The sequence below is a fragment of the Mrakia frigida genome, assembly GCF_051309035.1.
Source record: "Mrakia frigida strain ATCC 22029 unplaced genomic scaffold BDY24scaffold_18, whole genome shotgun sequence".
Lineage (NCBI taxonomy): Eukaryota > Fungi > Basidiomycota > Tremellomycetes > Cystofilobasidiales > Mrakiaceae > Mrakia > Mrakia frigida.
The window spans coordinates 556,635-583,864 of NW_027481263.1; the positions used below are offsets into that span (position 1 = coordinate 556,635).

The 27,230-nt window shown below is 54.3% G+C and overlaps 9 protein-coding genes across 9 annotated transcripts; 6 read left to right on the forward strand and 3 right to left on the reverse strand.

Annotated features, from left to right (window-relative positions):
* Window positions 1-148: 148 nt before the first annotated feature.
* On the forward strand, window positions 149-7,701 carry MOT1 (DNA-binding ATPase). Its single transcript, XM_076637897.1, has 16 exons — window positions 149-252; window positions 325-559; window positions 742-1,433; window positions 1,514-1,890; window positions 1,980-2,433; window positions 2,498-2,679; window positions 2,747-3,348; window positions 3,423-4,058; window positions 4,135-4,555; window positions 4,626-4,946; window positions 5,016-5,164; window positions 5,247-5,460; window positions 5,559-6,131; window positions 6,228-6,618; window positions 6,730-7,182; window positions 7,283-7,701. Exons 1-16 carry the CDS (start codon window positions 242-244, stop codon window positions 7,548-7,550), a joined length of 5,979 nt encoding a protein of 1,992 aa, XP_076496094.1. The 5' UTR covers window positions 149-241; the 3' UTR covers window positions 7,551-7,701.
* A 336-nt stretch (window positions 7,702-8,037) lies between these two features.
* On the forward strand, window positions 8,038-10,675 carry BDY24DRAFT_442047 (pectin lyase fold/virulence factor). Its single transcript, XM_076644651.1, has 13 exons — window positions 8,038-8,363; window positions 8,434-8,538; window positions 8,616-8,623; window positions 8,691-8,710; window positions 8,794-8,895; window positions 9,049-9,196; window positions 9,261-9,336; window positions 9,432-9,514; window positions 9,588-9,698; window positions 9,794-9,905; window positions 10,004-10,090; window positions 10,162-10,301; window positions 10,392-10,675. The coding sequence occupies exons 1-13, from the start codon at window positions 8,067-8,069 to the stop codon at window positions 10,528-10,530; spliced, it is 1,428 nt and encodes a 475-aa protein (XP_076496095.1). The 5' UTR covers window positions 8,038-8,066; the 3' UTR covers window positions 10,531-10,675.
* Window positions 10,676-10,841: 166 nt separating this feature from the next.
* On the reverse strand, window positions 10,842-13,356 carry CEG1 (mRNA guanylyltransferase). The gene is made up of 9 exons (XM_076645171.1): window positions 12,998-13,356; window positions 12,868-12,930; window positions 12,674-12,761; window positions 12,433-12,570; window positions 12,268-12,351; window positions 11,999-12,204; window positions 11,659-11,847; window positions 11,361-11,532; window positions 10,842-11,215 (listed from the first exon to the last, which is right to left on the reverse strand). Exons 1-9 carry the CDS (start codon window positions 13,102-13,104, stop codon window positions 10,982-10,984), a joined length of 1,281 nt encoding a protein of 426 aa, XP_076496096.1. The 5' UTR covers window positions 13,105-13,356; the 3' UTR covers window positions 10,842-10,981.
* Window positions 13,357-14,224: 868 nt separating this feature from the next.
* Window positions 14,225-16,683, forward strand: PLP2 (Plp2p). The gene is made up of 6 exons (XM_076640821.1): window positions 14,225-14,615; window positions 14,736-14,789; window positions 15,146-15,502; window positions 15,659-15,864; window positions 16,040-16,418; window positions 16,500-16,683. Exons 1-5 carry the CDS (start codon window positions 14,581-14,583, stop codon window positions 16,282-16,284), a joined length of 897 nt encoding a protein of 298 aa, XP_076496097.1. The 5' UTR covers window positions 14,225-14,580; the 3' UTR covers window positions 16,285-16,418; window positions 16,500-16,683.
* Window positions 16,684-17,048: 365 nt separating this feature from the next.
* Window positions 17,049-20,378, reverse strand: BDY24DRAFT_341385 (DEAD/DEAH box helicase; the record flags this gene model as incomplete). The annotated part of the gene is made up of 13 exons (XM_076637441.1): window positions 17,049-17,143; window positions 17,281-17,354; window positions 17,453-17,610; window positions 17,716-17,831; window positions 17,922-17,981; window positions 18,082-18,186; window positions 18,298-18,433; window positions 18,578-18,659; window positions 18,878-19,095; window positions 19,288-19,441; window positions 19,591-19,682; window positions 19,773-19,890; window positions 20,005-20,378. 13 exons carry the CDS (start codon window positions 20,376-20,378, stop codon window positions 17,049-17,051), a joined length of 1,782 nt encoding a protein of 593 aa, XP_076496098.1.
* A 1,277-nt stretch (window positions 20,379-21,655) lies between these two features.
* On the forward strand, window positions 21,656-22,807 carry BDY24DRAFT_407179 (nascent polypeptide-associated complex subunit family protein; the record flags this gene model as incomplete). The annotated part of the gene is made up of 3 exons (XM_076642743.1): window positions 21,656-21,701; window positions 21,987-22,163; window positions 22,467-22,807. The coding sequence occupies 3 exons, from the start codon at window positions 21,656-21,658 to the stop codon at window positions 22,805-22,807; spliced, it is 564 nt and encodes a 187-aa protein (XP_076496099.1).
* A 378-nt stretch (window positions 22,808-23,185) lies between these two features.
* BDY24DRAFT_341332 (Mg-dependent acid phosphatase) lies at window positions 23,186-24,432 on the forward strand (the record flags this gene model as incomplete). The annotated part of the gene is made up of 8 exons (XM_076637439.1): window positions 23,186-23,233; window positions 23,304-23,316; window positions 23,405-23,471; window positions 23,581-23,688; window positions 23,778-23,867; window positions 23,954-24,032; window positions 24,181-24,226; window positions 24,323-24,432. 8 exons carry the CDS (start codon window positions 23,186-23,188, stop codon window positions 24,430-24,432), a joined length of 561 nt encoding a protein of 186 aa, XP_076496100.1.
* A 165-nt stretch (window positions 24,433-24,597) lies between these two features.
* BDY24DRAFT_82570 (uncharacterized protein) lies at window positions 24,598-26,533 on the forward strand. Its single transcript, XM_076645172.1, has 2 exons — window positions 24,598-25,289; window positions 26,230-26,533. The coding sequence occupies exons 1-2, from the start codon at window positions 24,762-24,764 to the stop codon at window positions 26,446-26,448; spliced, it is 747 nt and encodes a 248-aa protein (XP_076496101.1). The 5' UTR covers window positions 24,598-24,761; the 3' UTR covers window positions 26,449-26,533.
* BDY24DRAFT_326920 (uncharacterized protein) lies at window positions 26,497-27,167 on the reverse strand (the record flags this gene model as incomplete). The annotated part of the gene is made up of 5 exons (XM_076637076.1): window positions 26,497-26,552; window positions 26,646-26,656; window positions 26,771-26,811; window positions 26,898-27,009; window positions 27,121-27,167. Coding segments are annotated over 5 exons (267 nt in total), but the record flags the coding sequence as incomplete, so codon positions are not given.
* Window positions 27,168-27,230: the final 63 nt, after the last annotated feature.

The following is a 27,230-nucleotide window of genomic DNA, read 5'->3' on the forward strand; positions in this document are numbered from 1 at the left end:
TTTTCCTCGAGCGTCCTTCTTTCCAGATTTTTACAAGAAAACGTCATCTCTCAGTGCAGAGCAAAAGCAAAGTCTTGTCCTTTGCAGAAATCTCTTGCGCGAAGGTTTTCCTCGCCTTGGTTACGACCCTTCCAACTCCCTGAACTTGCCCCCTTATAAACCCCGTTTTGTCTTTCCTTCGCTCGAAACTCCAAAGCTCACCTTCCTCTCCTCCTTCCCTTCCTTCTCAATCTCATCTCTTATGTCTACTCGGTACGCTCCCTCGCTCCTCTCTTCTCAACCCTCCCAAATCTACTAACTCCTTGTGCGTTCGCTCGCTCTTAGACTGGATCGTCTGATCCTCCTCCTCGAAACAGGCTCGACCCAACAGATCAAGAGCACCGCCGCGAAACAACTCGGAGAGGTAGCGAGGAAGGTTTTCGGAGGGCCTTCTGCTGAGAGAGTGGTGAAGGGGGAGAACAATGGGGAGGGAGAAGAGGAGGGAGAGGAGACGAGTGGATTGGGAGTTGGGTTGGATCAGGAGGAGGAGTGGAAGGAGGTGATGAGTCTCGTTGGAAGGGTGAGTTCAAAGGTCTATCTTTTTAGTAGGGAGTGAGAGTGCATAGTGTGAAGAGCGAATATCTTGCTTTCGGAGGATGCAAGGGAGGGAACGAGACGAAGATCGAAAGAACGCGCCGAAGCTCACCCTCCTCTCCTTCCTCCTTCCCTTCCTTCTCCTCTCGTCGCGTCGCCTCCGTCCAGATCCTCCCCCACCTCCGCTCTAAATCCTACGACACCCGCTCAGCCGCCTCTCTCGCCATCTCTGAAATCTCACGCTCTATCCCTATCTGGACTCCTCCCTCTTCTTCTTCCTCGGACTCAACAACCACGCCTTCTCCTCCCCTCCCTCCACCGCCCTTCGACCTCCCTTCTCTCCTCCTCCCTTCGAGACCCAAACTCCTCGCTTCCTCAGGGAAGGAATTCGCTCCTCCTGCTGTTCCTACGACGCACGAGGAGATTGAAGCGGGCAAGAGGGAGGTGATGAAGCGCTTAGGGATCGGAGGAGGACCCGCGGGAGGAGGGATGGATATGGGCTTTGGAGAGTTGGTCAAGGAGGAGCTGGGAGGGGACTCGCAGCTTCAGTCTAGTGACGCGTCAGAGGAGGTCAAGATGGAGGAGGGAACCGCTTCGCCTTCGTTGGAGGAGCCTTCGTCTTCGACAACCTCAACGCTCGTCGTCGACAAGGGCAAAGGCAAAGCCCCCAGTAAACTCGCTTTGAAACGAGCCGAGAAGGAGAGGTTGGAAGAGGAGAAGAGGAAGGAGTTGGAGGAAGGGGAGTTTGCTGGGTTGAGTGCGAGGCAGGTGAACGCTTTGAAGAGGAAGAGGAAGATGGGAGGAGGAGGTGGTGCTGGACCTTCGCCTTCCTTTGGAGCGGCGGTTCCTGTGGCTACGAAGTAAGTAGATTTGATTTCCTATATCTGATCGAGGAGAGAAGAGAAGCTGACTTGTTTCGTTCCTCTTCGAACTCGTCCAGACCTCGACTCGACGCGCCTCCTCCTCCCGTCGCAACGACCTCTTCAACTTCCACTCCTCCCCTCGCCGACCCCTTCTCCTCCTCCTCCTCCAATCCTCTCTCCGCACCCGTCATCATCGATCCTCAAGCCAAAGCAGCAGCCAACGCCGCCGCCTCAGCCGCTTCAGGAGGAGCCGTCGACGGAGAAGGCAAAGTTCAGTGGGGAAAAGCTCTCGTCGTCGAACGCGACGAAGCAGGAAGGGAACGTTGGCCTTGGGAGAGAGTCGTGGAGGTTCTGCAGGTTGGGTTGTTCAGTCCTTCGTGGGAGATTCGACATGGAGCAGCGTTGGGGTTAAGGGATTTGCTCAAGAGTCAGGGGAAGGCGATGGGGATGGTTGGTGAGTCCTTTCTTTCGTCGTCTCGTCTTGGCCTCGATTCTCGAAGGACAAAGGAAGTCTGACGGACTGGTTTTCTTTGGTGTCTTCAGTCGGCTACCCAACCCTCCTCAACTCCCAGTTCTCCTCCCACTCCCTCCTGCTCCTCGCCCAATCCCTCCTCACCCTCCTCGCCCTCGATCGTTTCGGAGACTACAACTCGGACGTCGTCGTCGCTCCCGTACGAGAAACAGCTTCCCAGACTCTGGCTGCCGTCATGAAGCACATGTCTTCGACTGGAGTGGGAGAGGTGCATCGAGTGTTGGTTGGGATGGTTGGGCAGAGTTGGTTGTCGAAGAACGGAGTGGAAGGAGGAGGAGCAGCAGGGAAGTCGTTGGGATACGCTTGGGAGGTGAGACATGCTGGGCTGCTGGGTTTGAAGTTTGAGGTGGCTGTGAGAGGGGATTTGGTGGAAGGCGGGAAGGCGGCGGGAGGGGATGTGAAGATGGAGGAAGGAGAGTCGAAGGGTGATATTTTGAAGGATGTGGTGGACGCGGCTGTTCTTGGGTGAGTTTTCGGATCTCTCCCGCATCTCTCTTCGAATTTGTCTGAGCTTGCTTCTCGTTCTCAGACTTGGAGACGCAGACGACGACGTCCGTTCGGTTTCGGCAGCTTGCCTTCTTCCCGTCGCAACCTACCTCGCCACTCGTCTTCCGGAGGAGCTTGCTCGAGTCGTCGCTGTTCTTTGGGATGCTCTCTCGGAGGGAGGAGACGAGCTTGGGAGTAGTACGGGTGGAGTCATGGATCTTCTCGGTGAGTTGACGGTTGCTCGACGTCGAGAGGAGTGTCCGAGTCCTGACTCCCTTCCCTCTCCTCTCAGGTAAACTCATCGCCTTCCCTCAGTGTATCGACCTCCTCAAAACCGGTCCTTTGTCCCTCGTCGATCTCGTCCCTCGTCTCTTCCCCTTCTTCCGTCACACCATCACCAACGTCCGACTCGCCGTTCCAAACGCTCTTCACCTCTTCCTCACCACACCCTCCATCCAATCCATCGGCTGGATCGACTCTCGTCTCTTCCGATTCCTCTTCCAGAACATCCTCGTCGAGGAACGACTCGAGATTCGGGAAGCGACGGTTCGAACGTGGAGAGCAGCCATCGACAAGATCAGGACGTCTCTTTCGTCGGAGGATGCAGCCCGGTTCTTCGACGACGCTGTCAAGCCCTTCATCGGAGAATGGCTCTCGCTGGCTATGTCCCCTCCCGGAGTGGCCCTCGATTCGAATCTCTTCCTCAAGGCTCAGGTCACGTCGACGAAGGTTGGGAAGACGGGAAGGACGGGAGACGCTCAGTCGATTTCGCACAACGTCGACAAGAACATGATGGCTCAGGATCTCTCGCTAACGTCGGTCGAGGAGGTCATCAAGTGTCGGCTGGTAGTAGCTCAGGTCTTTTCACTCTTACTCGTCGATACGGCTTCTCAGGTGAGTCGAATCGGAGAGACGCGTCTCGAACGAACGATCAAGCTGACCCATTTTCTTCCTCTTTTCAATCCCAGGTCTTCCAAGGAGAGTTCACCCAGTTCATGAACGACTACCTCGGCTCCACCTCCGCCCACCAGATCATCCTCGCCTCCGTCCTCGTCGAAGAATGGGCCAAGGCAGTCGACGCTTCCACTCCCTCCTCGTCCAACCTCCTCACACCTCTCCCCGAAACCAACCCTCACGCCCAACTCCTCGCCACCAACCTCATCGTCATGCTGGAAGGACGAACTCCCTCAGCCTACTACGAAATGCTCATCATCCTCAGTCAAGCCCACTCGGAATGCCAGAACCTCCTCGCCGCTTTCGTTTCGGAGGGCAAAGTCCCAGCCAACGTCGTTCCGACCCTCCCTTCCTCCCTCGACGCTTCGGGACCCCCAGCCGACCTCTTCTCCGTCGAGATAGCAGGTCAAGTTGCTGGACCGACGTTCGAGGCTCTCGTTCAGAGACTTCCTAAGACGACGGCGAAGGGAGTGCTTCCTGGGCTGAGGGAGAGGCAGATGAAGATCGTCTCGTCGATTGGGTACTACCTCTCGATGAAGGAAAAGCACGATCGACAGGTTTCGGCAGCGGTGGCGTCGGCAGTGATTGCGTTGAGGGTGATGCCTGCGAAGTTGAATCCGGTCATCAGGAGCATCATGAATGGAGTCAAGGTGCGTCGCGACCCTCTTCCCCTTCTCGTCTTCACCAACGCTGACTCCTTCTCATCTTGTTCCCTTCTTCTCTCAGTTCGAAGAAAATCTCGATTTCCAACGTCGCTTCGCCCACTCGGTCTCCTCCTTCGTCGCCTTCTGCTCCTCTCCAACCTCCCCCGTCAAATCCAACCCGACCGACAAGATCATCAAGAACCTCTCGACCTTCATCTGCCAAGACTCGAGCAAGACTCCCATCTTCGCCAACTCCAAGGCTCTCCTCGACGGGATCCTCACTCTTCAGGAGCAGTCTGCAGCTTCCTCGATGTCGACGAAGGATGGTCGGCCGAAGGAGGTTCCCGTCGTCGATTCGGAGGAGGTCGTTCAGTCGAGGATCACGAGTAGAGGAGCTCAGCTCGCTCTTGCTCAGCTTGCGGAGAGGTTTGGAGAGAGGCTGTTCGTCGAGGTGCCGAAGCTGTGGAGTTGTATGACTTCGGTCTTGACGGAGACGTTTGCTGGTGAGTTGATTGCTTGATCCTTCTCTTCCTTCGAGTCGCTGACCTTCCTCCTTCTTCTTTCTCTTCGCAGTCGACTCCACCGACGCCGATTCGAAGCTCTCACTCTCGGATCAACTAGGGCAGGAGACCGTAGACACCTTCACCACTCTCTCCACAGTCGTCACCCATCTTCATCCCTCCCTTCATCCCCAGATCACCAACCTCTTCCCCTTCATCCTCGTCGCTCTCCAATCCAAGTTCTCGGTCGTTCGTCAAGCTGCTTCGAGAGCCGTCTCCGCCATCTGCGACGTCGCCACGGTCGAAGGAATGAAGAACGTCGTCGAGTCGGTCCTGCCTTTCCTCGGAGATCCGACGGTCGCCAAACGTCAAGGAGCGGTAGAAGTCGTTTCTCGTGGGTCTACCCCTCCTCCTTTTTTTCTCTCTCCAGCGTTTACTGACTCTCTGAACTTTCTTCTCGCAGAAATCGTTCGGATCCTCGACGTCAAAGCTCTCCCCTACGTTCTCTTCATGATCGTTCCGATTCTTGGAAGGATGAGCGATCCCGACGATGACGTTCGACTGCTGGCGACGAGCACCTTCGCATCCCTCGTCAAGATGGTTCCTCTCGAGGTCAGTTCCTCGTCCTCTTCTCCACGAATCTCTCATCCTGCCTCCGACCCTTTCTGACCTTCTCCTTCGTTGGCTTTCCTAGGCCGGAATCCCCGACCCACCAGGATTCTCCCCCGAGATGCTCGAGAAACGAGCTGGAGAGCGACAGTTCCTCAACCAACTCCTCGACGGAACCAAGGTCGACCAGTACGAGATTCCCGTTCCTATCAAGGCTGAGCTCAGGAAGTACCAGCAGGACGGAATCAACTGGCTCGCCTTTCTCGCCAAGTATCAGCTTCACGGGATCCTCTGCGACGGTGAGTCGCCTCGTCCTGCTTCGTTTCGACGCTTCGTTATTTTCCCCGGCAAAGCTCATCACTGACGCACTTGCCCTTTCTTTCTTTCCGCATTTCAGACATGGGACTGGGAAAGAGTCTTCAATCGCTCTGCATCCTCGCCGGAAAGCATCACGAACGAGCCGAGAGGTTCAAGGCTACCGGATCCCCCGACTCGGTTCATCTCCCCTCCATCATCGTCTGCCCTCCCACCCTCACCGGCCACTGGTACTACGAGATCCTCAAGTTCACCGAAAACCTTCGTCCAGTCGTCTACGTCGGATCCCTCAAGCAACGGAGTCTCCTTCAACCTTCCCTCACCTCCTTCGACGTCGTCATCACTTCCTACGAGATGGTCAGGAACGACGTCGACTTCCTCGGAACCATCAACTGGAACTACTGCATCCTCGACGAAGGTCACGTCATCAAGAACGGGAAGACGAAACTTACCAAAGCCGTCAAGCTCCTTCGAGCGAACCATCGTCTCATCCTCTCCGGTACTCCGATCCAGAACAACGTCCTCGAGCTCTGGAGTCTCTTCGACTTCCTCATGCCTGGATTCCTCGGAACCGAAAGGTCGTTCAACGAGAGGTTCGGGAAGCCCATCACAGCCGTTCGTGACGGGAAGGCGACTGCGAGGGAGAGGGAAGCATGTGAGTCGACGCCGTTTCTTTCCTTTCTTCCCTTTCGATCCTTTGAGTATCTCGGAACGTAGACTGACTTCACTTCTCTCTTTCTTACCTTTCTAGCCGCTCTCGCTCTCGAAGCTCTCCACAAGCAGGTCCTCCCCTTCCTCCTTCGTCGACTCAAAGAAGACGTCCTCAGCGACCTCCCTCCCAAAATCATCCAGGACTACTACTGCGACCTCTCGGACGTCCAGAAGCAGCTCTACGACGACTTCTCGCACTCGGGAGCCGTCGACGACGTCGGAGAGGTCGTCAAGAGCGACGGGGGAGGGAAGGGACAGACTCACGTCTTCCAGTCGCTGCAGTACCTTCGAAAACTCTGCAACCATCCTTGCCTCGTCGCGAAGGATTCGGAGTACAAGTCGATCGTTGCGAAGGTCAAGAAAGCTGGAGGATCGGCTGGTCCCAACTCGATTCGAGATCTCGAGAACGCTCCGAAGTTGATGGCTCTCAAGTGAGTTCGACTCGACGCGTCTTTTCCTTCCTTCTTTCCCCTTCCGTTTTTTGCTCAACTTTGATCGATAACTGACCTCCCCCCTTCTCACCCTCTGTGCTCTCTTCCTAGGCAAATCCTCCTCGACTGTGGAATCGGAAGCTCGGAATCCTCAACCCCAACGGAAGTCGACGACCTCTCCCTCTCCGCCGTCCCTCAACATCGAGTTCTCATCTTCTGTCAACTCAAGACGATGCTCGACGTCATCGAGAACGACCTCTTCCGATCCCACATGCCCTCTATCTCCTACATGAGGATGGACGGTTCGACGGATCCTTCGAAACGACACGGAGTCGTCCAAACCTTCAACTCGGATCCCAGCATCGACGTCCTCCTTCTCACGACGCAGGTTGGAGGTCTCGGACTCAACCTCACCGGAGCCGATACGGTCATCTTCGTCGAGCACGACTGGAACCCGATGAAGGATCTGCAAGCTATGGATCGAGCTCACCGACTGGGTCAGAAGAAGGTCGTCAACGTCTACAGGCTGATCACGAAGGGAACGCTCGAGGAGAAGATTATGGGGTGAGTCTCTCGACGCGTCTTTTCTCTCGTCTTTCTTTTCCTTCCGTCTCTCTCGATCTCAGTGACTAACCTTCCTTTTCGTTCGCTTCTTTCTTCTCAGACTCCAACGCTTCAAGCTCAACATCGCCAACTCGATCGTCAACCAGCAGAACTCAGGTCTCGAATCGATGGGAACCGACCAAGTCCTCGATCTGTTCAAGATCTCGACGGGAGAGGAGGACGCCGCCGCTTCTGCCAGGAGGAAAGCCGAGGAATCGTTTTCGGGAGGACCCGTCAGTCAGAAGAGTTTGCTCGATGGGCTGGAGGAGCTGCCAGCAGAGGAGGAGTACTCGGGGCTGGGAGTCGATAGCTTTATGGAGGGCATGTGAGCTGGGACTCTTGCGGTTGTTTTGATTTGCTCTCGTCGTTGTACTGCTATTTCGTTCTTCTTTTCGTGCCTCGTTTCCTTCTCCTGCTCTACAATTTGCTGCTCTTCTCTCGCATCTCTTCTGCTCAGTTGTATGTATCGATGATCTCAACAATTCTCTCAGTCGATTCTTTCGCAGAGAAGAGGGCGAAGGCCAAAGACGGGAACTTAGTTCGAGCTCTGGACCGTCCCCCTCTCGCCTCACAAAGAATCTTTTCACTCGGAAAAGATTTTCTCGTCTTCCTTCTCGTCAGCTGTCCTAGCTCCTACTGCTTTCGACGCTAATTTCGCCGGACCGTGGGAGAGACGCGCGACGCGCGGACCGCCAGCGGTCTCTATCTGCTGAACGGCAAAGGTCCGGACTAAAAGAGTCATCAGACTCAGTGAGCTTCTTGGCGATATTTCAGCAAAAAGCAAGAAAAGACGTCCTTCTCTCTCTCTTAACGGCCATCCTCTCCTTCTCCATCTCCCTCCTTCGATGACTCTCCTTCCCGTCCTCGTCCTCGCCGCCTCCCTGGTTTGCGCTACTCCTTTCAAGGGTCCTGCTCTCACTCTCGCCGAGAAGAGGAACAACGACATCTCCAACTCGACCGAGACTCCGTACGACTACTACACCACCTACTACTCTGCCTTTGGAGCCAAAGACACCAAAGAAGTCTGCGTCGTCGCTCACACCGAAGGTCAGGACGACACTCCCAACCTGATCGCCGCTTGGGAGTACTGCGGGAACAAAGATGTAGAGATCGTCTTCGCTAAAAACACGACGTACAACATCGTTCGTTCACCTTCTCCTCCACGATCTTCCCTCTTTCAGTTTCCTGACTTTTTCTTTCTTCCTTCTGCAGTGGTCTCCCTTCGCGCTGGCCAACATGTCGAACGTCCTGGTCTCTATCGAGGGAAATCTCAACTTCCCAGAGAACAGAACTCTGATCCAGCAGCAGGTGGCCAACGTGAGTAACTCCAATCGCTCTTCTCTTCGACTCCTCACGACGCGTCCTGACCCAAGTTTCTTGTTGTTGTTTGTTAGATCACTGCGTACGTCGCCTCTCCTTCCCTTTCTACCCTTCTACTCCATTCTGACTAGTCCTCTCGCTACTTACAGGTATGCTACGTACGGAAAAGGTGAGTCCCCTTCGTGCTTGAACGCCTCGGCCGTCGAGACAACAATCTAACGACGCGTCTTTCTTTTCTTCCCTGTCGATCAGCTTACATGTCTTTCCAGGGAGAGGACGTGACCATCCGAGGTTCCCACGACGCTGGTTCGGGATGGATCAGCTGCTTCGGAGACCAGTGGTGGCAGATCGAGAGTCAGTACCGTTTCTGTTTTTCGTCTCGACGCGTCGAGTCGTCGCTCTTCTTCTCGTTTTGCGGCTCCCTCCTTCGCATGCGACATCAAAACGAGAGTGAAACGTAGTCTTGACGAGACGAAATCAAAGCTGACCTCCCTCGTTTTTTTTCAGGCACGAACTACACCGACAACTCCCTCTCTGCCAACCGACCGCAAACCCTCGCCTTCGACGTCGAGCGTGGGTCCCTCCTCGACCTCAAGATTCACAAGCAGATCGCCTGGAACATTGCTCTTCTCGGAAGCTACAACTACCTGAACAAGTTCGTCTCTTCTTCTCCTTTGCTCGAACTCTTTCGCTGATCCGTCGCGTCCTTTTTCCTCCAGCACTTTCATCTACGGAGTCAGCAACAACTCCGCCGCCTTCCCTTTCAACACGGATGGATTTAACGTCAAGAGTCAGGTGAGTAATAGGAAACAGGAAGCGTCAAGAGGAAGAGAAAGCTTGTTTGGACCCGACTGACGAGCAAAACCTCTCTCCTTTTCTGATTCTCACAGCACACTCTCATCGAGAACTCGGTCGTCTATGGAGGAGACGATTGCGTCGCTATCGTTTCTGGGGCGGACGATCTTCTTTTCAGGTTCGCCCTTGACCCAACCTTCTTCCAGTCTTCACTTAAGGACTGACGCTCTTCCTCTCATTTTTGTTCTCAGGAACGCTCACTGCCGAGGAACTCATGGTCTCTCCGTCGGATCTCTCGGAAAGGGAGGAGCCAACTCTACTGTCACAAACATCATCATCCGAGATGTGTTGATTGAGAAATCGTGAGTTTTCGAGCCAACTCGAACGCGTCGCTCCTGGTCTGGTTCGAGACTACGTCGCTCCTGCAGCCTTTTACTGACTCTTTCTTTCCTCTCAGGACCTACGCTGCTCGATTCAAGTCTTGGGTCGGAGGAGCCGGTTACGGTCGAAACATCACCTGGGAGAACATCGAATCGAGGGAGGTCATTCAACCAATTTTCGTGACGCAGGTGAGTAGCAGAGGAGTATAGTAGAGGAGTAGTAGTAGTCGCGTTCCGCGTTGGTTCCGACGCGTCGAACATCTCTGACTCGTTCCTCCTACACACAGTCCTACTACGATCAGCAATTTGGACCCCCCAAAGACGTCAAGAACCAGTCTACAGAAATTACGGATCTCACTTTCAAGAACTTCTGGGTGCGTTCTCGACTTCTTTCTCGACGAGCGAAACCAAAATCCTGACGCGTTTCTTTTTTTTGATCTTGCAGGGCGACATCGATTCCTTCGCTCCCAAGCTCTCCGATTTCACCTGCGTTTCGGATCCCTGCTGGAACTACGTCCCTGACGCTGATGGATCTCAAGCTATCATCCTCGAGCTTGATCACTTGAAGACCGTTTCTGGATTGAAGTGCGTCGTCGAGCCGCCTTCTCTTTCGTCTTCTTCCTTGTTGAGAGCCGTACTGACCTTCCCCTTTTTTTTTCTTTCTCGCTTCTCCAGGTTCATCGATATCGGACCCTTCGTTGCCTCTAACCAAAAATCCATCACCGTCCTTTGCGACCCGACTACCCTCCCTCAAGACGAGCTCGACAACCTTGGGTTCGTCTGTGCCGATGGACCTCTCATCACTACTGCTTGACCTCTTTCTTCTCCTTTCTCTCCCTACGTTTTAACCTCATCTATCCCCGAGTTCGTCTAGTTGAACCTCCCTCCCACGTGTGGTCTTCGATTTCGTTCGAGGCTTTTCTTCTTGTTGGATACGCTCACGGAGCAGTTGAACCTTCTCGATTTATATCATGACTTCTCTATATCCTCTTTCTATACCGACATGGTGAAGTGCACGAGGAGATATCGAGAGCTTGACCCAAGGAATCGCACGAGACTCGACGCGTCTCCCCCCCCCTCCCTCTCTCTCTCTCTCTCTCTTGATTTCAACGAACGAGCAAGAGATAAATTCGTGAGCGGGCATTTATCATGAAAAACAAATCGAAACAAAGCAAAGCAAAGCAAGACAACACGCCTACCCGAGCATAGCACAACCCTCCTCGTCGACACGATCCATCCGAAACCCGACCCGAACGTCCGCCTGCCTACCTCCTCAATCCCGGTATCGCTCCTCCTCCTCCTCCTCCTCCTCCTGGACCTGGGTACCCCATCGGCTGCTGCTGCTGTTGCTGGTAGTGATGTGCTGGAGGTGGGGGACGAGAGTTGGAGTGGGAGTGAGAGGACAAAGGGGGAGGTGGGCGTTGTTTTGAAGGTGGGTTTTTCTTCGCTGCTTCACGCGATTTCCAAGCTGAACGGATACGTTGGGAGAATTGGAAGAGCTGCAGGCGGGGGAGAAGAGAGGAGGAGGAGGGGTCAGCTTCGATACAGGAAGTCCACGAGGAGTTGGGAGGGAAAGAGGAAGGGCGGGAACGAGAGAGGGAGAGGGAGAGGGAGAGGAGAGAAAACGGGGAGGAAGAGACGTACCTGAGGAGCTTCAACGCCGTCCGCTATACTCTTCAGGATACTTTGAACGGTTTTGAAGTGGTTCCCTTGCAGCTTGTCGTCTCGAACTCGAAGGATGACCCAAGTGTCGCGCTCGGCGGACCAGGTGACTTCGACGATAGCGTCGTCGTACTGGATCGAAGAGAGCTTCATCCTGCGAAGCCAAGAAGGGAGAGAGGTGTGTGTCAGCAAGTGCGTTCGAGAGGAATAAAGAACGCAGGAAATAAACGGGAAAGCAGAGAGACGACAACGTGGACGCGACGAAACGAGAAGGACTCACTCTTCCCACTCCTCCTCCGTCACGGTCATGGTATCGAAGAACTCGTAATCCTCGAGACCCATCCACTGGTGTAGTTTGAAAACGGGCATATCGGTGAAGTCGGGAGAGGCGGAGGAGGAAGGATGAGGAGGAAAGTGGAGAGTGAGTTTGAAGTCGATTGAGTTTTCCGACGGAGGTTTCCATTTGAGACTGTGGGAGTTAAACCAAAGTAAGCCGAGGATGAGAATGTCAGCTGGATACTTGGATGCCTTTTTTTGCTACTTGCTTAACGAGCGAGAGAGGTGAGGCAAAAAGGAGGGGAGGGGACGCGATCAGAACTCGAACTCGAACTCGAACTCACATCTTCGGATCCGTCCCCACCGTGTACCCGCTCCCACAACACGTGAAGATCAGCCCATCGTGACCATGCTGTAGTTTCGGTATGTCCTCCTGGAAGACCTTCTCGACTCCGTAGGCGAGTTCCATGCTTTTGAGAACGATGTCGAACGGTCGGTTCGGAGAAGGAGCGAGTCTGCGTAAAGGTTCGACGACCCAGGATCGCAGGCGCTGCAGAAACGAGAGTCTTGATCAGACGGAGTCGAGCGTTGAGGAAGGATGGGTTGTACTCACTCCGTATCTACTTGAAAGAGGTTTGGAGAAGAGGTTATCTCCAGAGAAGACGAGGCAGTCGAACGCGTAGAGGCGAAGAGTTTCCTGGGAGAGAGAGTCGAAGAGCATCAGTCAAAGGCTCATGGGGACTCTTATCTCGTCTTCAAATTCTTGAACTGAATTCACCTCTCCAGTCTTTGGATCGATATCGTAAACGAGCTCTCCGTCGAGGATGGTGTCTCCGAGGAGAGCGTTGGCTTTTGGATTCTCGCCGTTCGGGAACTTGAGACCTGTTACTTGACGGAACTCTTCTTTACGGTCGATCTGCATGTACACAATGAGCAGAGGAGGCAAGAGGGGTGAAGGCGTGAGCTGAGGAGAGGAAAGGGAAGGGAGGGAGGAGGGGGAGGCGACAGAAAGGACGAACGAGGAAGATGTCCTGAGTCTTTTGAAGCTGATTCAGAAGGATGAGAACGAGGACTCGGACCCCATCGGACTTCTCGCACACCCAGAAGCTGTCGAGAAGCGATAGAGGGAAGAGTTAGCATGCGGGAGAAGGGGATGGCAGGCGAACGTGAGCTCGAAGAGAAGGAAGGAGGGAAGGAAAACATCGAAGCTCACTCTTCCTGCTCGAGGAACGACAGCGATTCCTGCTCGAAGCTGACGGGTTGAGATCCAGGGAATCTGAAGAATCAAGTTCGTCAGTATACTCTCCCAGCTGAGATACCAAGAAGATTGAAAATATTCTCACCTGCTCGACGACAGATGGCACAACTTGGCCACCTTGTCCATCAACCAGCCGGTCGATTCAGGAGACGCTAGAGTCCCTGGGATTTCAGGGATTTTGGTAGCGAGCATTCCAGGAGAAAAGAAGGCGAGAGGGCAGTGGAGAATCTATAGATCGGGATGGAGGACGTCGTGGTTTGTTGTTGTTTCTCGGGTGGTGGAGGGTTGAAGGGACCATGTAACTTCTCGAAGCGAGCTCAAAGAGTTCGTCCTTCCTTCTTCCTTCTTTCGTTTCGAAGGGTTGACTCTCAACCCCTGTAAAGACTCCTCAGCCAATTTCAGTCATTCTCAGTCGTTTTCGCCCAACATCCATCCTCAGCCAATCACGACTCAAGCCGACGATCTCTTCCCAGCTCGTTCTCAAATCTAGCTGGATGCACAGTCTTCTCGCTAGCAGGACGAAAAAAAGGACTTGTCGTTCTCGCCACTTCATCATCGATCCATCTCGCCCTTCCTCCTTCCTCCCCCTTCCCTTCCCCCTCCCCTCCCCTTCTACCACCCCCCTTGGTAATCAACAACGCTGAATTGGTCCCTCTACAGCTCGCTCGGACCTTCCAGCGCTCTGCATAGCCTTCTTCAGCTCTCTGAGGAAGGCGAAGGGCTGCGTTCTTCGACCTTCGACCTTCCCTTCCCTCCTTCACTTGCTATGCCTCGCCACTGTCCACTACGAGCTCCAGCTTCACCCGAGGTGAAGTTGACCTCGTAATGATGCTCTCTGCGTGCATATTTTTCATCTCGGACGTCTCTGCTTTCACTCAACCGGCCATGCACTGGACTCCCTTCTCCCCGCCGCATCTCTTGTTCCCTTCGTCCTTCTTCTCGCGCCCTGGCTACTATCTCTCCATTTTTTCGCTCGCATATAGGATACAGAACCTCGCTTGATCTCGTTGGGTCCCACTTCAGCGGGCTTTTGGTAGTAGAATCTCTGGTGAGCTCGTCATCTCTCCCTCCCGTGAGTCCTACCCTTTCTCTTTCCTCTGCTCTCACAGATCTGAGCGCTGACTTCCTTTACTTCGACTTTACAGCTTTTGTGGCTTCTCTCGCAGTAGGGCAGTCGATCTTGGAGCTTGGGGTGGGAAGTGTTTCTACAGAGGGAGGGGTCTTCTTGCTAGCTAGTCTTCTGTTCCCTCGATGTGATCCGATATCCTAGCTCGAATGGTTTCTGGAAAACGAGCAAGCTAGCTGAGAACGACTGAAAACGACTGGGAAAGAGTCACGGATCGAGATAGAAACAGTCCGAGTTTGAAGTCACCCTCAGTCAAACTCAGTCAAGCTCGAAAACTGGCTGAGAAGGGCTGAAATTGACTGAGCGATCTTTCCAGGGTCTCAACTCCATCTCCCTCGGTTTCTTCGTCACTTCAACCTTCTGAACCAGAACTTCGTCGGCCAACTCTAGAGGACCCGCAACTCTTTCCCTCCATCTCCCAGCAGCTCAAAAGGAGCTAGTCCATCACCCTCTCAGCCCACCTGCACCCTCCCTTTCCTTCCTCCCGCTCCTCCTCTCGTTCTCCCACCGTCGAACGCTCGCTTCAGCTCAAGCATACCAACATGGTCGCCCTCAATCTAGACGAGGACTCGGAATTGTAAGTAGATATCTACCTACGACGAGGAGCAGCAGGCGGCTGCTCCTGCTTCTCTCTTCGCTGTCGCTCCGAGCTCACCTCTTCTTTCTCCTTCCCTTGCTTTCTCTCGCTTTTGCTCAGCCGAGATGCCCTTCGAGCTCAAGGAATCATCCCCCCAGCTCCTAAAACTCCTCCGTAAGTTCTTCGACTCCGTTGTTTTCGTCAAGATCCGGTGAAGATGGTGCTGGGGTCGTCGAAGCGAGAGGACGATGAGCTGGAGGAAGGAAGCGACAGAGCGAGCTCGTTCGACGCTTCTTTCCACTCGGTACGGGAGACCAAGGAGCCCAAGCAGGGGTACCTCTGTATACACGCTGGTTTTTCTGCGACCCTCGCGAATGGACTTTTGAGTTCGCTTTTCTTCTTGCCTAGCTCTCTGCGAGAGCTTGAGCTTCACCTTCCTCCCGCTCCCCTTTCGTCTCCCCATCTCCCCGTCCCTCTCTCCTCCCTCCATTGCCTCATCTAACCTCCCTCCCCCTCCTCGCTTTCATCAGATCTCCCTCGGCCTTCCTTCCCTCGGACGCCGACCTCCTCAACGCCACTCTGACCATGGCGAACCCGTCGACTCTCGCTCTCCTCGCTGAAGAAACCCCCGACTCGGACGAAGAGCGACTGTTCCAGTCCTACAGGCAACAACGTTTGAAGGAGATGAGGCAGGTGGAGAAGAAGGGACGGTTCGGGAGCTTGAAACCTATCGGGAGGAACGATTGGGAGAGAGAGGTCACCAAAGGGAGCGAGGAACAGGAGGAGGGAGGGTTGGACGAGCAGGACGAGGAGAGGGAAGAGAAGGAGGATGGAGTGCAGAAGGAGAAGGTTGGAACTGGAGTGGTTTGTTTCCTGTACAAGGATGGGTGAGCAGAGTTTTTTTTTTTGCTCGCCGGCTCGAGTGCAGGAAGAGGAGCGTCAATTCGAGTCGAGACGCGAATCTCACCATCGTCTTCCTCCTTTCTCTTCCCTCCTTTTCCTCCCAACCTACCCCTTCGGAACACTCTTCTTGCCTCTAACAGTCAACCCGCCTCCCTTCGACTCTCCAAAATCCTCTCCACCCTCGCCCAACGCTTCCCTCGAACGAAATTCATCTCCATCATCGGAAGCCAATGCATCGAAAACTACCCCGATAGAAACCTTCCTACCCTCATCATCTACAGGAACGGAGACGTGACCGCTCAGATCGTTGGAGCCGAGGGTGTTCTTGGGAAGGGAGAAGAGAGAGGTACGTCCTTTCCGTTTTGCTCGTCTCCTTTCTTTTTGAGGGTTCGACGCGTGTTCGTTTCTTCCCTCTTTCGGATACTTTCGTGCTGACCTTTTTTTTTGGCTCCCTTCTTCTTCTTCTTTCCTTTCCCAACCGTCCGTCATCTTCTATCACTCCCTTTCTTCCGAGCAACTAGATATCCAAGCCCTCCTCGTCTCAGCCAAAGGAATCCTCACCTCCCATCTCCCTCTCGCCGCTCACTCAAAAGGAAACGACCACTCCTCGGGCGACGAAGGAGATTCGGACGACGAGGAGTGGGGAGGACAGAGGAACAAGAAGACGACGACTACGATTCGGCATGGAACGGCTGGGAAGATGGCTGGAGGGAGTGCGAGGAGACAGGGGAGGATCAGTGACGAGGACGACGATTTCGATCTGTGATGAGGATGATGGATTCAAGATCGCAGGTGTTTCTTCGTAGGATCGACGTCAAAGGGCGGAGTAGGCATTGACGAAGAGGCGAGCCCTCGAGGGTGAACTTTCGAGGGAGAAAGACGCGTTCCGAAAACAAAAAGGTCGGTCGTTTAAAAAGTCCTCACGTTTCTGTCTCCAACTAAAGCCCACCGTTAAAGCTAAGCTCCTCGATCTCGATTCAGTCACCCCTTCCTCAAACCTAACCCAAACCCCACCCTCCGGCTTCCTCGTTAACTCCAGCCTCGACGACCTTGGTTTCCTCTCGATCTGCGAGCTCGTCGGGGACGGGGTTCGAGGAAGAACGTTTGCGAGAGGAGAGCTAGGAAGAGCTTGAGCTCGAGGGACTGTCGAGAAGGAGCGAAGATGGGGGGGGGGGGGGGGGGAAGGAACGAGGTCAGCGTCGACGCGTCGGTTAGAACGGAGTGACAAACGAAAAGGGTGGAGACGGCGACGTACGGCGAGTTTCATCCCGTAGCAGCCTCTTTGTCCCATAGAGAAGGGAAGGTTTGGACCAGCCTGAAAAAAAAAGACGAAAACCCCCCAAGCGCGTCGAGTCGCCTCCCGTTGCCTCCTCTCGCCTCTCCCTCTCCCTCCGAACTTACTCTTCCCTCTCCGTTCCTCTCCTTCAACGAAAGCACGAGAAAACACATACAGATACAAGAACATGCAGAGCCAAAGAAACCCAAACAGAGAATCTCCTCGACTCGACTCGACTCGACTCGACAACTCGCTCAGAACCCTCCTCCCTGATCCCTGTTCTGCTCGGCCGCCTTCCTCCTCTGAGCATCCTCGAGCTTGGGACAGTTGTTGGCTCCGTGTCCGAGACCTGCGAACCGAAAGAAGGGAGAGCGGGGAGGAAAGAGGTCAGGATTGGGAGACGAAGGAAGCAAGAGGAAAGAGGGAGGGAAAGAGGGAGAGAAGAAAGGAAGGAAGCGAAGAGAGATATGGAGAGGTGCGACGTACCACCACAAACGGGACATCCAGATCCTCCCTGTCCGGCGTTGGGGTCTTCGAGAGCGGCGAGGAAAGGTGGGGTTCTGTTGTCGGTCGAATCGAAGGAAAAGGGGTCGCGTCAGTTTCATTCTCGTCGCTCGTCGTTCGTCGTTTTCATCCAAACGAAAAGATTCGAACGCACCTCTGCTTAGCCTCCATCAACAGATACTTGAGATCCAACAGCGTCTGCTCCTGAGTGTTCATGTTGACGAACGTCGTCGCGATACCCGTCTTCCCCGAACGACCCGTTCGACCGATTTGATGGACGTAGTCTTCGATCTCTTTGGGCATGGTGTAGTTCTGACGGATCGAAACAACAGCAACGGGTGAGCGTCTTGGAGATGAACGGACGGAGAAAAGAAGGGAGAAGGGAAGGGGAGGGGAAGGAAAGAAAGGGAGACGAACGATAACGTGTTGAATCTCATTGAAATCCAGACCTTTCGAGGCCACTCCCGAAGCGACCATGACGTCCTTAGCTCCGGACTTGAAAGCTTTGATGGCGTACTCTCGCTCTTCTTGAGCTGTTAGGTGAGAAAAGAAGAAAGGAAGAGGGTCGGTCAGGACCGCGTCTCGTTTCAAACTCAAGAAACGACGAGGAGAACGAGACGTACTCTTCGATCCGTGAATAGCGACGGCTTGGAGACCCTTGAGGAGGAGATACTCTTGAATGTCTGCGAGATGAACGAAGAAGAAGGGGAATCAGGCGTCAGTCGAAGCGATCTACGAAGGAGACGAGAACGAAAGTGCGAAGGGGAAGGGAGGAGAGCTCACCGTCGACCTCGTTCTTGTTATCACTGAACACGATGACCGGAGGAGGAGTCTTCTGCAGACATTCGAGCAAGTAGACCATCTTGGCTTCTTGTTTCACGTACTCGACTTCCTAAAATCGACGAAACGAAGACCGAGACGCGTCAGTTTCAGTGTCGTCTCGTCGACAGCTCCGACAAAGCTCGAGATGAGCGTCCGATGCGAAAACGCAGTTTCGACCCACCTGAATAATATCCAAATTCGTAGCTCCAGCTCGACCGACGTTGACGAGGACGGGACGAATGAGGGACTGCTGAGCGAAGTTCTGGATCGTTTTGGGCATGGTCGCTGAGAAGAGCAGGGTTTGTCGTTGGGCCTGGAAAGAGCGGGAGGAAGATGACGAGAATGTGAAAGTGAAATGCAAATGGGGAGAGGGAAGGGAAGGGGAAGGGACGGAGGGAGTGTCAGAACCCGACGCGACGACGACGGAAAGACCGAGACAGAGAGAGAACCGACGAACCTTGAAGAAACTCATGATGTTCCTGACGTCCTCCTCGAACCCCATATCAATCATACGATCGGCCTCGTCGAGACAGAGGTACCTGAACGGAAGAAAGAGAGGAAAGAGTCAGCTCAACCGAACGCGTCCTCGACCTGTTCCGCGTCGTCTCAACCTCATCAACCCCCCATCCCATCCCATCCCTCCTCCTCTCACTTCCCTCCTATGTCCCTCCCCCTCCTCCTCCAACGCTCTACCTCCCCTCCCTCCATTCCACAAAACCCCAAACCCAAGCTAAACCGAAACCGCTCTTTTACTCACTTGCACCCCTCCAACCCGAACCTCTTCTTGGTCAACATATCAATCACCCTTCCCGGCGTAGCCACCACGATATGCAGACCCTTGTTGAGCACGTCGTTCTGTTCCTGCATCGAGATTCCTCCGATGGTGAGGAGGACTCCGAGTTGAGGGTAGCCTCCTTCGGCGAGAGCTTTGGTCATGTCGAGGATCCCTTCGTAGGTTTGACGGGCTAATTCTCGCTATAGTTGAGGTGAATATGGGTTTGGAGAAAGGTGGGTGGGGAGGGAGGGGAGTGGGTGGTGAGGAGGTGGGAGGAGGGGGAAAGGGAAGGGAGGAAGAGGAGGGGTGTGAGCTTCTCTCTCTTCGCGCGTTTCGGTTCGAGCTCGTCGACGAATTCGCCAGGACGAAGAAGATGGAATTGGAACACGTACAGAAGGACAGACAATCAACCCCACGGGCCCCTCTCCCTTCATCAACGGCATCTTCCCTTCCTCCTCGAGAGCGAGCATGATGGCAGGGAGGGAGAAGGCGAGCGTCTTTCCTGATCCAGTGAAGGCGATTCCGATCATGTCTCGGCCGGAGAAGCTAGAACGACCAACAACAACCAAACAGAGAAGAGTGGGTTAGTTGGTGGTTTGTGTCGGAAGGCGAAGAGGGGGACGAGAGAGGGACGAGAGAGGGAGAAGGAAGGAGGTGATGAAGGGAGGAGACAACGAGAAGGAGACTCGACTCACGCTGTCGGGATCCCTTGAATCTGAATCGGCGAAGGCTTGACGATCTTCTTCCCCTTGAGGTACTTGAGGATCGGAGGTGGAAGTTTCATGTCCTAAACAGGCAGCAACCATCAAGAGGGATGGTGAGCTCTCTGTCTCGAGACGAAGGGAAGGAGGGAAGGAGAGAAGTTGAGCTCTCTCACTTGGAAATCCGGACAAGGAGGAGGGACGTCCTCTCCCTCTGTCGAGATGTGATACTTCTCTCGAATCTTCTCCTGTTCCTCGTCCGTCTTCTCACGGATGTACCGAGGGGCTGTCCATCTGAGGGAAACGGAAGAAGAAGAAGAAGAAGGTCAGCTCTCTCTCTCTCTCCTCCTCCCTCCTTCCTCTCTCTCCACCACCCCTCGATTTCGATCGATTCCAAAGCCCACTCACGTAGCCGGCAACGAATCCCTATACTCCACTCCCGTCGCCAACTCCGCATCACTGACCAGCTTCCTCTGCTGACCCGCCAGTTCCTTCAACAGCTTCTCCTCCTCCTCCATCCTGAGTTGCAACACGCTCTTCAACGCATCCTCCTCCATCTTCCTCCTCTTCACCTCGGCCGCTCCATCCAGCAACGTTCTCTCCCTCCTCTGCTTCTCCCTCTTCTTGTTCAGCTCGTCCTCTCGCTCCTTCTCGAGATCTTGGATGTCCTCGAACTGCTGCTTCTCTTTGGTGTTGCCAGAGGAGGAGGCGAGCGTTTTGAACCGAGCTTCTCGTCGTTGCTGGAGGGGCACGTAAGGGACGTAGGCCTCTTCTTCATCCATAGGGACGTCGTCGTCAGTGGGTGCTGGAAGGCGAGAGGAGGAGGCGGTGGGGGAGGTGGCGATGGGAGACATGGCTGGGAGGAGAAGGGAGGGGAGGGAGGGAAGGAGGTGGTTGAAGGTCAACTCGAAATCATGGAAGGCAGCTTCTGATTACAAACGCTGAACGGCGAGAAAATCTACTCGGCTCTACTTTTGGCAGTCCAGGGGAGTGTTCTCTACGGAATCCGCTCGTCCGCCATCTTTCGAGACGTTCGGATCTCGAACGAGAAACCTACGAGGCCGTCCCGGGCGACGGGCGATTGAGCTCGATTGTTCAACGTCTGCACTCGCCCAGGCTGTCAGCTCTACAAGTCTCGACGCTTCTGGTGTAAGTTCTTCTATGACGATATCCCCTCTCGAGATTCAGAGCAGAGCGCAGCCTTACGAAGGAGAGAAACGCGTCTTCGAGTTGTTGTCGCGTCGGCTTCGTTCGTTCCTCACGCCTTCACGGAGTGAGGACCTCAAGAAGCAAAACTTCTCGGATCCCAAACACAACACTTACCACTTCTCAATCCCCTCGCTCGACTTTTGCATTCCTCGAATACAAGGAAGGCCAGAACGAGCGAAACGTCTGCACGCGACCGCCTCGTTCTCCTCTTCCTCCCCTTCTTCCTCGCACCAGTTTTTTTTTTACTTCCCACCCTCCCTTCTTCTCTCCTCGTCTCTCGACACTTCCTACTCTCTTCAAACCCCAGCCCTAGATCTGAATCACACCAAGAATCTTGTCCGAACCCGCAGCCCCTAACTTGAGCGAAAAGTCGTTCTCGCTCTCCCAGAGTTCAACCTCAACCACACTCCCCTCCCCTCCCTTCCAACCCCGTGAGTTCACTCTTTTGAGCTCTACGACCTACACGAGACGAAGCAGCTTCGGTTGGCATGGATTTCGGTGCCATAGTCGAGGAGGAGGAAGGGAACGAGACCAGTGTCTTCGTTTCCTCTCCCGCTTCGACCTCACCTTCTCCTCCCTTCCTTCCTTCTCCCCTTCGGCCATCTCCCTCCTTGAACGAACCTAGTTCATTGAGCTCTACCTCTGCAGCAGTAGCTCGAGTGTTCCCTCCCTCCCTCCTGGGCAGCGAGTAGAGGGCGTTTGAACTCTCATCGTTCAGCTCCCTCCGTCCGCGAGCTTCCATCTCATCTTTCCCATTCGCACCTTCTTCCTCTGTCACGTCGTTCTATCTTGCTGACTTGATTTTCTTCTTCTGTACAGTTTCTCTTCCCTTCTCTTTAATCTCTCCAACATGGATCAGGCCAAACTCCTCAAGCTCCAGCAGTCCGTTCGAATCGGTTCGTAGCGTTTCGTTTCCTTCCCTCTCCTTCCTTTCATCCTTTCCTTCACGTCCTTCGTTGCTCGTTCGACGAGAACGACAACAAGGACCTCTTGAGCTTTCGGCTCTCGAGCTTCATACATATATATCACCACCACCAATCTCCCAACGACCCTCGCACCACCACCAGCTCACTGACTCCTTCTCCTTCCTCCTCCTTCCTCTCTTCTCCCTCCTCTCCAATCCTCCTCGCCTCGCCTCGCCCCCGACGCTCTCGCATCGCTTCTTTTTGCACCCATCGTAGGAGGAAAGGGAACTCCCCGTCGTAAGGTGATCAAGAAGTCTGTCGCTTCCACCCAGGCGGACGACAAGAAGCTTCAGGCGGCTCTCAAGAAGCTCAACGTCGCTCCCATCGCCGGCGTCGAGGAGGTCAACATGTTCAGGGACGACGGAAACGTTTTGCACTTCTCCGCTCCTAAGGGTGAGTGGGACAGTTTCTGTTTGTGATTGGGTTTGGGTAGAGGAGTAGGGACTCGCTCGAGATCTTTTGCAGGAAAGGGCGAAGCTCGTCGTCCGCGCGTGCTTCGGTTTCTTTCCCTCGACTTTCCCTTCGACTCGTTCCCTCCCTACTACCGCGACTGGGTCTTCATCTTCTACGCTGCCTTCTTTATCCTCCCCTTCTTCCTCTCTCTCCGAAACTCAACACTAACCCTTCTCCCTTTACTCTACCTCCCTCCTCTTCCCGCTCCTTCCTCTCCTCCCTCCCCTCCCCTCAACTCACCAGTCCACGCCGCCCTCCCCTCCAACACCATGGCCATCTACGGAACCGGTCAGGTCAAGGAGCTCACCGAACTCGTCCCTGGAATCCTCAACCAGCTCGGACCCGACTCGCTCGCCTCGCTCCGAAAGCTCGCCGAGTCGTACCAGCAGATCTCGTCGAACCAGCAGCGGGTGGGTGGTGGAGCCGAGAAGGCCGCTCTCGAGGGGGAGAACGACGAGGACGACGACGACGTGCCTGATCTTGTGGAGAGCTTCGAGGTGGACGAGAAGAAGGAGGGGGAGAACAAGTTGGATGAGCTGAGTGAGTTGGGGAGCGTTTCGTTTGGTTTTGGGTGTTTGGGGTAGGAGCTGGGAGTTGAACTGACCATGTTGATGTTGTTTGGGTTTGATCGTTACAGACTAGATGCGTTCGGTTCCCCTCCCAATCATCGCTCGTACAAAAAAACTCTCTCTCGAAATTGAAGGAAAAGGAAGGAGGAAGGGGAAACGGGATTGAGGTCGCTGTCGCTCGTTTTTTCTCGTTTTCTCTTGGTGTTATGCTTTACTGCTACTCTCTGCGTCTCTCTATTCTTCACTCGGAAGCTCTCCCTGCTATCTGAGCTGAAAAAAGCAAACTTTCACCTGAAAACCTCGTCGAAACGACGTCATGAAAGAAACGTCTCTCCTCAGCGTCGAGCTCACCTTCGCTCTGCCTCCCCCTTCCTTCCCTCGAACCCTCACCGAATGCCACCAGCCTTCCCGAAACTCGTCGCTTTCGATCTCGATTACACCGTAAGCTCCCCTCCTCCTTCTCCCTCCGTAACACACTCTCTCTGACCCTTTCTCCCTCTCCTCCTTACAGTTATGGGACCTCTGTTCGTTCTCCTCTTCCTCCTCCTCTCGTTCTTTGTTTCTTCGCTTCGCTTCGCTTACGGCGTTTCTCTTTTGGGTTTTCTCTTGTAGGGATCGACACCCACGTCTCCCCACCTTTCAAACGGAACGGTCAGGAGCTTAATAAAGTTGTTCCAAGGTACGGCAAAAAGACGAAGGAAGGGTGGGTCGGTCGGGTCGGTGGGCTGAAACTCAACCAACCTCCGTTTCCCGCTGTCTCGTTCCGTTCTCGTTCTCGTCATTCCCAGACGTGGCGATCCCATCCAATTCTACCCTGACGTCCCCGAGATCTTGCATCGGATCAGGAAGGAGGGAGCCTACATCGCTGCTGCTTCCAGGACGTCGGCGCCTGATTTGTGAGGCACCCCTCCCTCCCTCCCTCCCGCCGCGCCGCGTCGTTGTTCGAGCTCGAGGCTCATCACGCTTCGTGGGTTTTTGGGCGTAGTGCTCAAGAAGTACTAGGTCTCCTGCTCGTTCCTCCTCCGGTGGGAGCTCCGAGGGAGGAACCGAGGAAGGCGAATACGTTCTTTGATGGGTTCGTTTTCGTTTCGTTCTCGACTTCCCCGTCCCACCCAACTCCAACTGATTGCTCTTGATTCCTTCTTTTGTATGTATTATCAGGAAGGAAATCTACCCCGGTTCCAAACTCACTCATTTCAAGAAACTGCACAAGAAGACGGGGATTCCGTACGAGGAGATGGTTCGTTCCCGTCTCCTCTCCTCCCCTCCTCCCTCCTCCCGTCCTCCCGTCCTCTTCCCACTCCTCTCTCTCTCTCTCTCGTCTAACCACCCACCCCTTTTCCTCTCCTCTCTTCTTTCTCTCCCTCCCTCCTCGTCGGTGTTTTCAGCTCTTCTACGACGACGAATCCAGGAACAAAGAGGTTGAATCCTTAGGTCCGTCGACGTCCCTCTTTCCCTCCCTCCCTTCTTTCCCTCCCACAAAATCTGACCTGCTGTTCCTCTTCTCTATACGCTTACGATACGCTTTAGGCGTGACCATGATCCTCGTTTCCTCAGCTGGGACGACGATGGAGCTGTTTGAGGAAGGACTGGAGGTTTGGAGGAGGAAGCGTGGGTCGAGGACGGAGGAGTTAGAGTAGAGAGTTGGATTTGGGTTTTGGGCGGTAGAGAGAGGAAGGGTCGTTGGGAATAGATTGGATTTGGGGTTGTTATAGATGCGGTTGGGTTGATTGGATACGGAAGGGGGAGGGAAAAATGCAACGATCGTCTTACGTCGACGAGTTCGCTGAGACTCAGAGAGGATGCGATCTTGTTTGTGGCGGCGGAGGAGGAGAGTGGGACGAACCGCTGGCAGCGCAGACGTGAGGTCTGTAGAGTACGAGAAGAAGTCGACGTTGAGAACAGCAGGTCGTCCGACGCGTCTAGTTCTCCTTGCTCTCGCTCTCTCGCAGCTCTAGGGAACCTTTTGATGAGCTCAGGTTCCACGTCCAACAAGCTCTTGTCGCGTCCTTTCGCTTCTCTCTTTCCAACCTGCTCTCTCGCTACTCCAAACATCCCATTCACGCACTCCCTCCCCTCTCTAAAAAATCCCCTCCATCTCCCTCGCCCTCCTGACGGCTTCCTCCTCCTCTGTCAACCACTCAAACTCTCCGTTCCCCTTCCTATCCAACCCTTTCTTCTGCACCAACCCTTTCACCTCCCTCACGAGTTCCAAACTCCTCCTCTTGATCTCCTCCCTCGTCGGCTTCAAGAACCGTCCCCTCTGGCTGATATCCACGATTTCGCCGTCTCGACCGAGAACGAGCGTTCGAGAGAGGATCTTGTTCTTTCCTGGTTTGTAAGGAGCGTCGGTCGCTTTGCGTTTGGACGCAGAGTATTTGGGTTGCGTGTTAGAGGGCGAGGAGGGGAGCGAAGGGAGGTGGGTGGCGATGGTTGGAGGGGTGTAGTAAGGCGAGTCGGGGAGGTGAGCGTTGGAGGGGAGAGTGGAGAGGAGGGAGTGAGCGAGAGGGGTGAGGGGGAGGGTCGAGAGCTGTAGAACGAGGAAGGGGTCGTTTGGAAGAACAAGAGGAAGGAGAAGAAGGGTGAGCTCTCTGTTCGTTTCTCTCATCGTCGGCCGTCAACTGGAAAGATAACCAAAAATATCTAAAACAGAACGTTTTAATGGATCACTCACGATATCAGGGTACCCCATGACGGTCAACTTCGGAGGCATGATCTTTGTCTCTGAGCGTTGGATCCCGACCGTTCGGATCGCTCGAGGAGGAGGAAGGCTGGGAGCGATGCCGGGGGAGATGAGAGGGTAGTACTAGCGAGGAAACAAACGATTGTTGTATGTATACAAAGGGAGGTCAGTTGAAGCACTCTTGTAGAAATTGGAGAGAGAAGCGAGCGAGATTGGCGAAGGAAGGAAGGACGACGGAGAGGAGGAGGGGAGAAGGAAGGAAAAGAACGAGCTCAACGTCCTTCCTCCTTTGACTTCCTGCCCTGCTCTCCTCCCTCCCTCCATCTAGCGAATGCAGATTTTTCGCATGGACCTATATAAGGAGAGACGTCTTTACAGCTCTCCACCTTCTGTCCATGTTCCAAACCCCTTCTCTGAACGGCGTTTCTTCCTCTTCTCTTCGCTCCACAACCTCTTTTCCTTCCTTCCCTCCCTCCCTCCGTCCCTCCCTCCCTCTCCCCTCTCCCCTCTCCCTCCTCCCTCACCCACCCACCCACCCTCCCCCTGAAAAAAAAAAAACTATACACGCGTACTAACCTCCTTCTCGACGATCTTCCCCTTGTTCAACTGCTCCTTCAAATGAGCAGCGATCCTCCCCATATCAACCGGTCCGCTCGTCGTCGTCGTCGAGCCTGTTGAAGGAGCAGCCATGCCGAGGGAGGAGGAAGTCGAGAAGGACCGCGTTACTAGGGAGGCGAGGCGGGTAGTGGAGGAGGAGGAGGGGGAGAACATGTCGTTGCGGAGGAGGACGGAGGAAGGAAGGAAGGGAGGAGGGGAGGTGATGGGTTGGAGGGAAGAGAAGAGGCGGAAGTTCGAGGGCAAGAGGTTGAGCAACGAAAGGGATAAAAACAACAAGCCATGGAATCGAAAAAACAACAAAAGACGCGTGCGTAGAGTAGAGAAGGTGGGTCGTAAAGGTTTCATTAAGAAATGAAGAGAAAGTATACAAGGAAAGAGAAAGAGAAAGAGACCCTCACTTCAACTCCAACTCCCACCCGTTCTCCTTGACGACTCGTTCTCTCTCGATGATGTACTTCCCTACGACACACATATCCCCGTATCAAGTCAAAATCGAGATTATCAGCAGCAGCTCTCTGTCTTCCTTCACAAGAACGAACGAAAGAGACGAACCCTCTTTGTACCTTTCCAAAACCGAACCCGAACGAAAGGAAAGGAGATCAACTCTCGACTCGCTCTCCTCCCAGCTATATGCGCCCTCCTCTCCCACACCCAATCCAGCTCCCAACTCCACTCACCTCTGTCCCACCTCCTCAGCCTTCTCATACTTCCAACCGATCTGAAATTCATCCCAAACCAAACCAATCAGCCTCTCTTCTCTCCTCTCCTCCTCCCTCCAAACCCAGAAAGAAAGAACTCACTCACCCTCCCGCCACACCCTCTACAATAAACATCCGAAACCGTATGTCTCCCCGTCATCAACACCCTCTCTTCGGATTTCGAAGGCGGGAGAACGTTGATGCAGGTGTTTACGAGGCTGGGTTGAGTTGAGTTTCATCGGGAAGCGTTCCGTGAGCTCTCTATTCTCCACCAGACGACGCGAAGGAAGTAGAAGGGAGTGGGAGTGGGTGTATTGTAATGTACGTACAAAGCTCGACCTTCCCTTCCACTGAAGGCTTTACTGACTAGTTCGTCTGTTGGCGTCTGCGTGGAACGGAAACGAAAGGAAACGGAGGGAGGGAGGTGAGCTTTCACCGA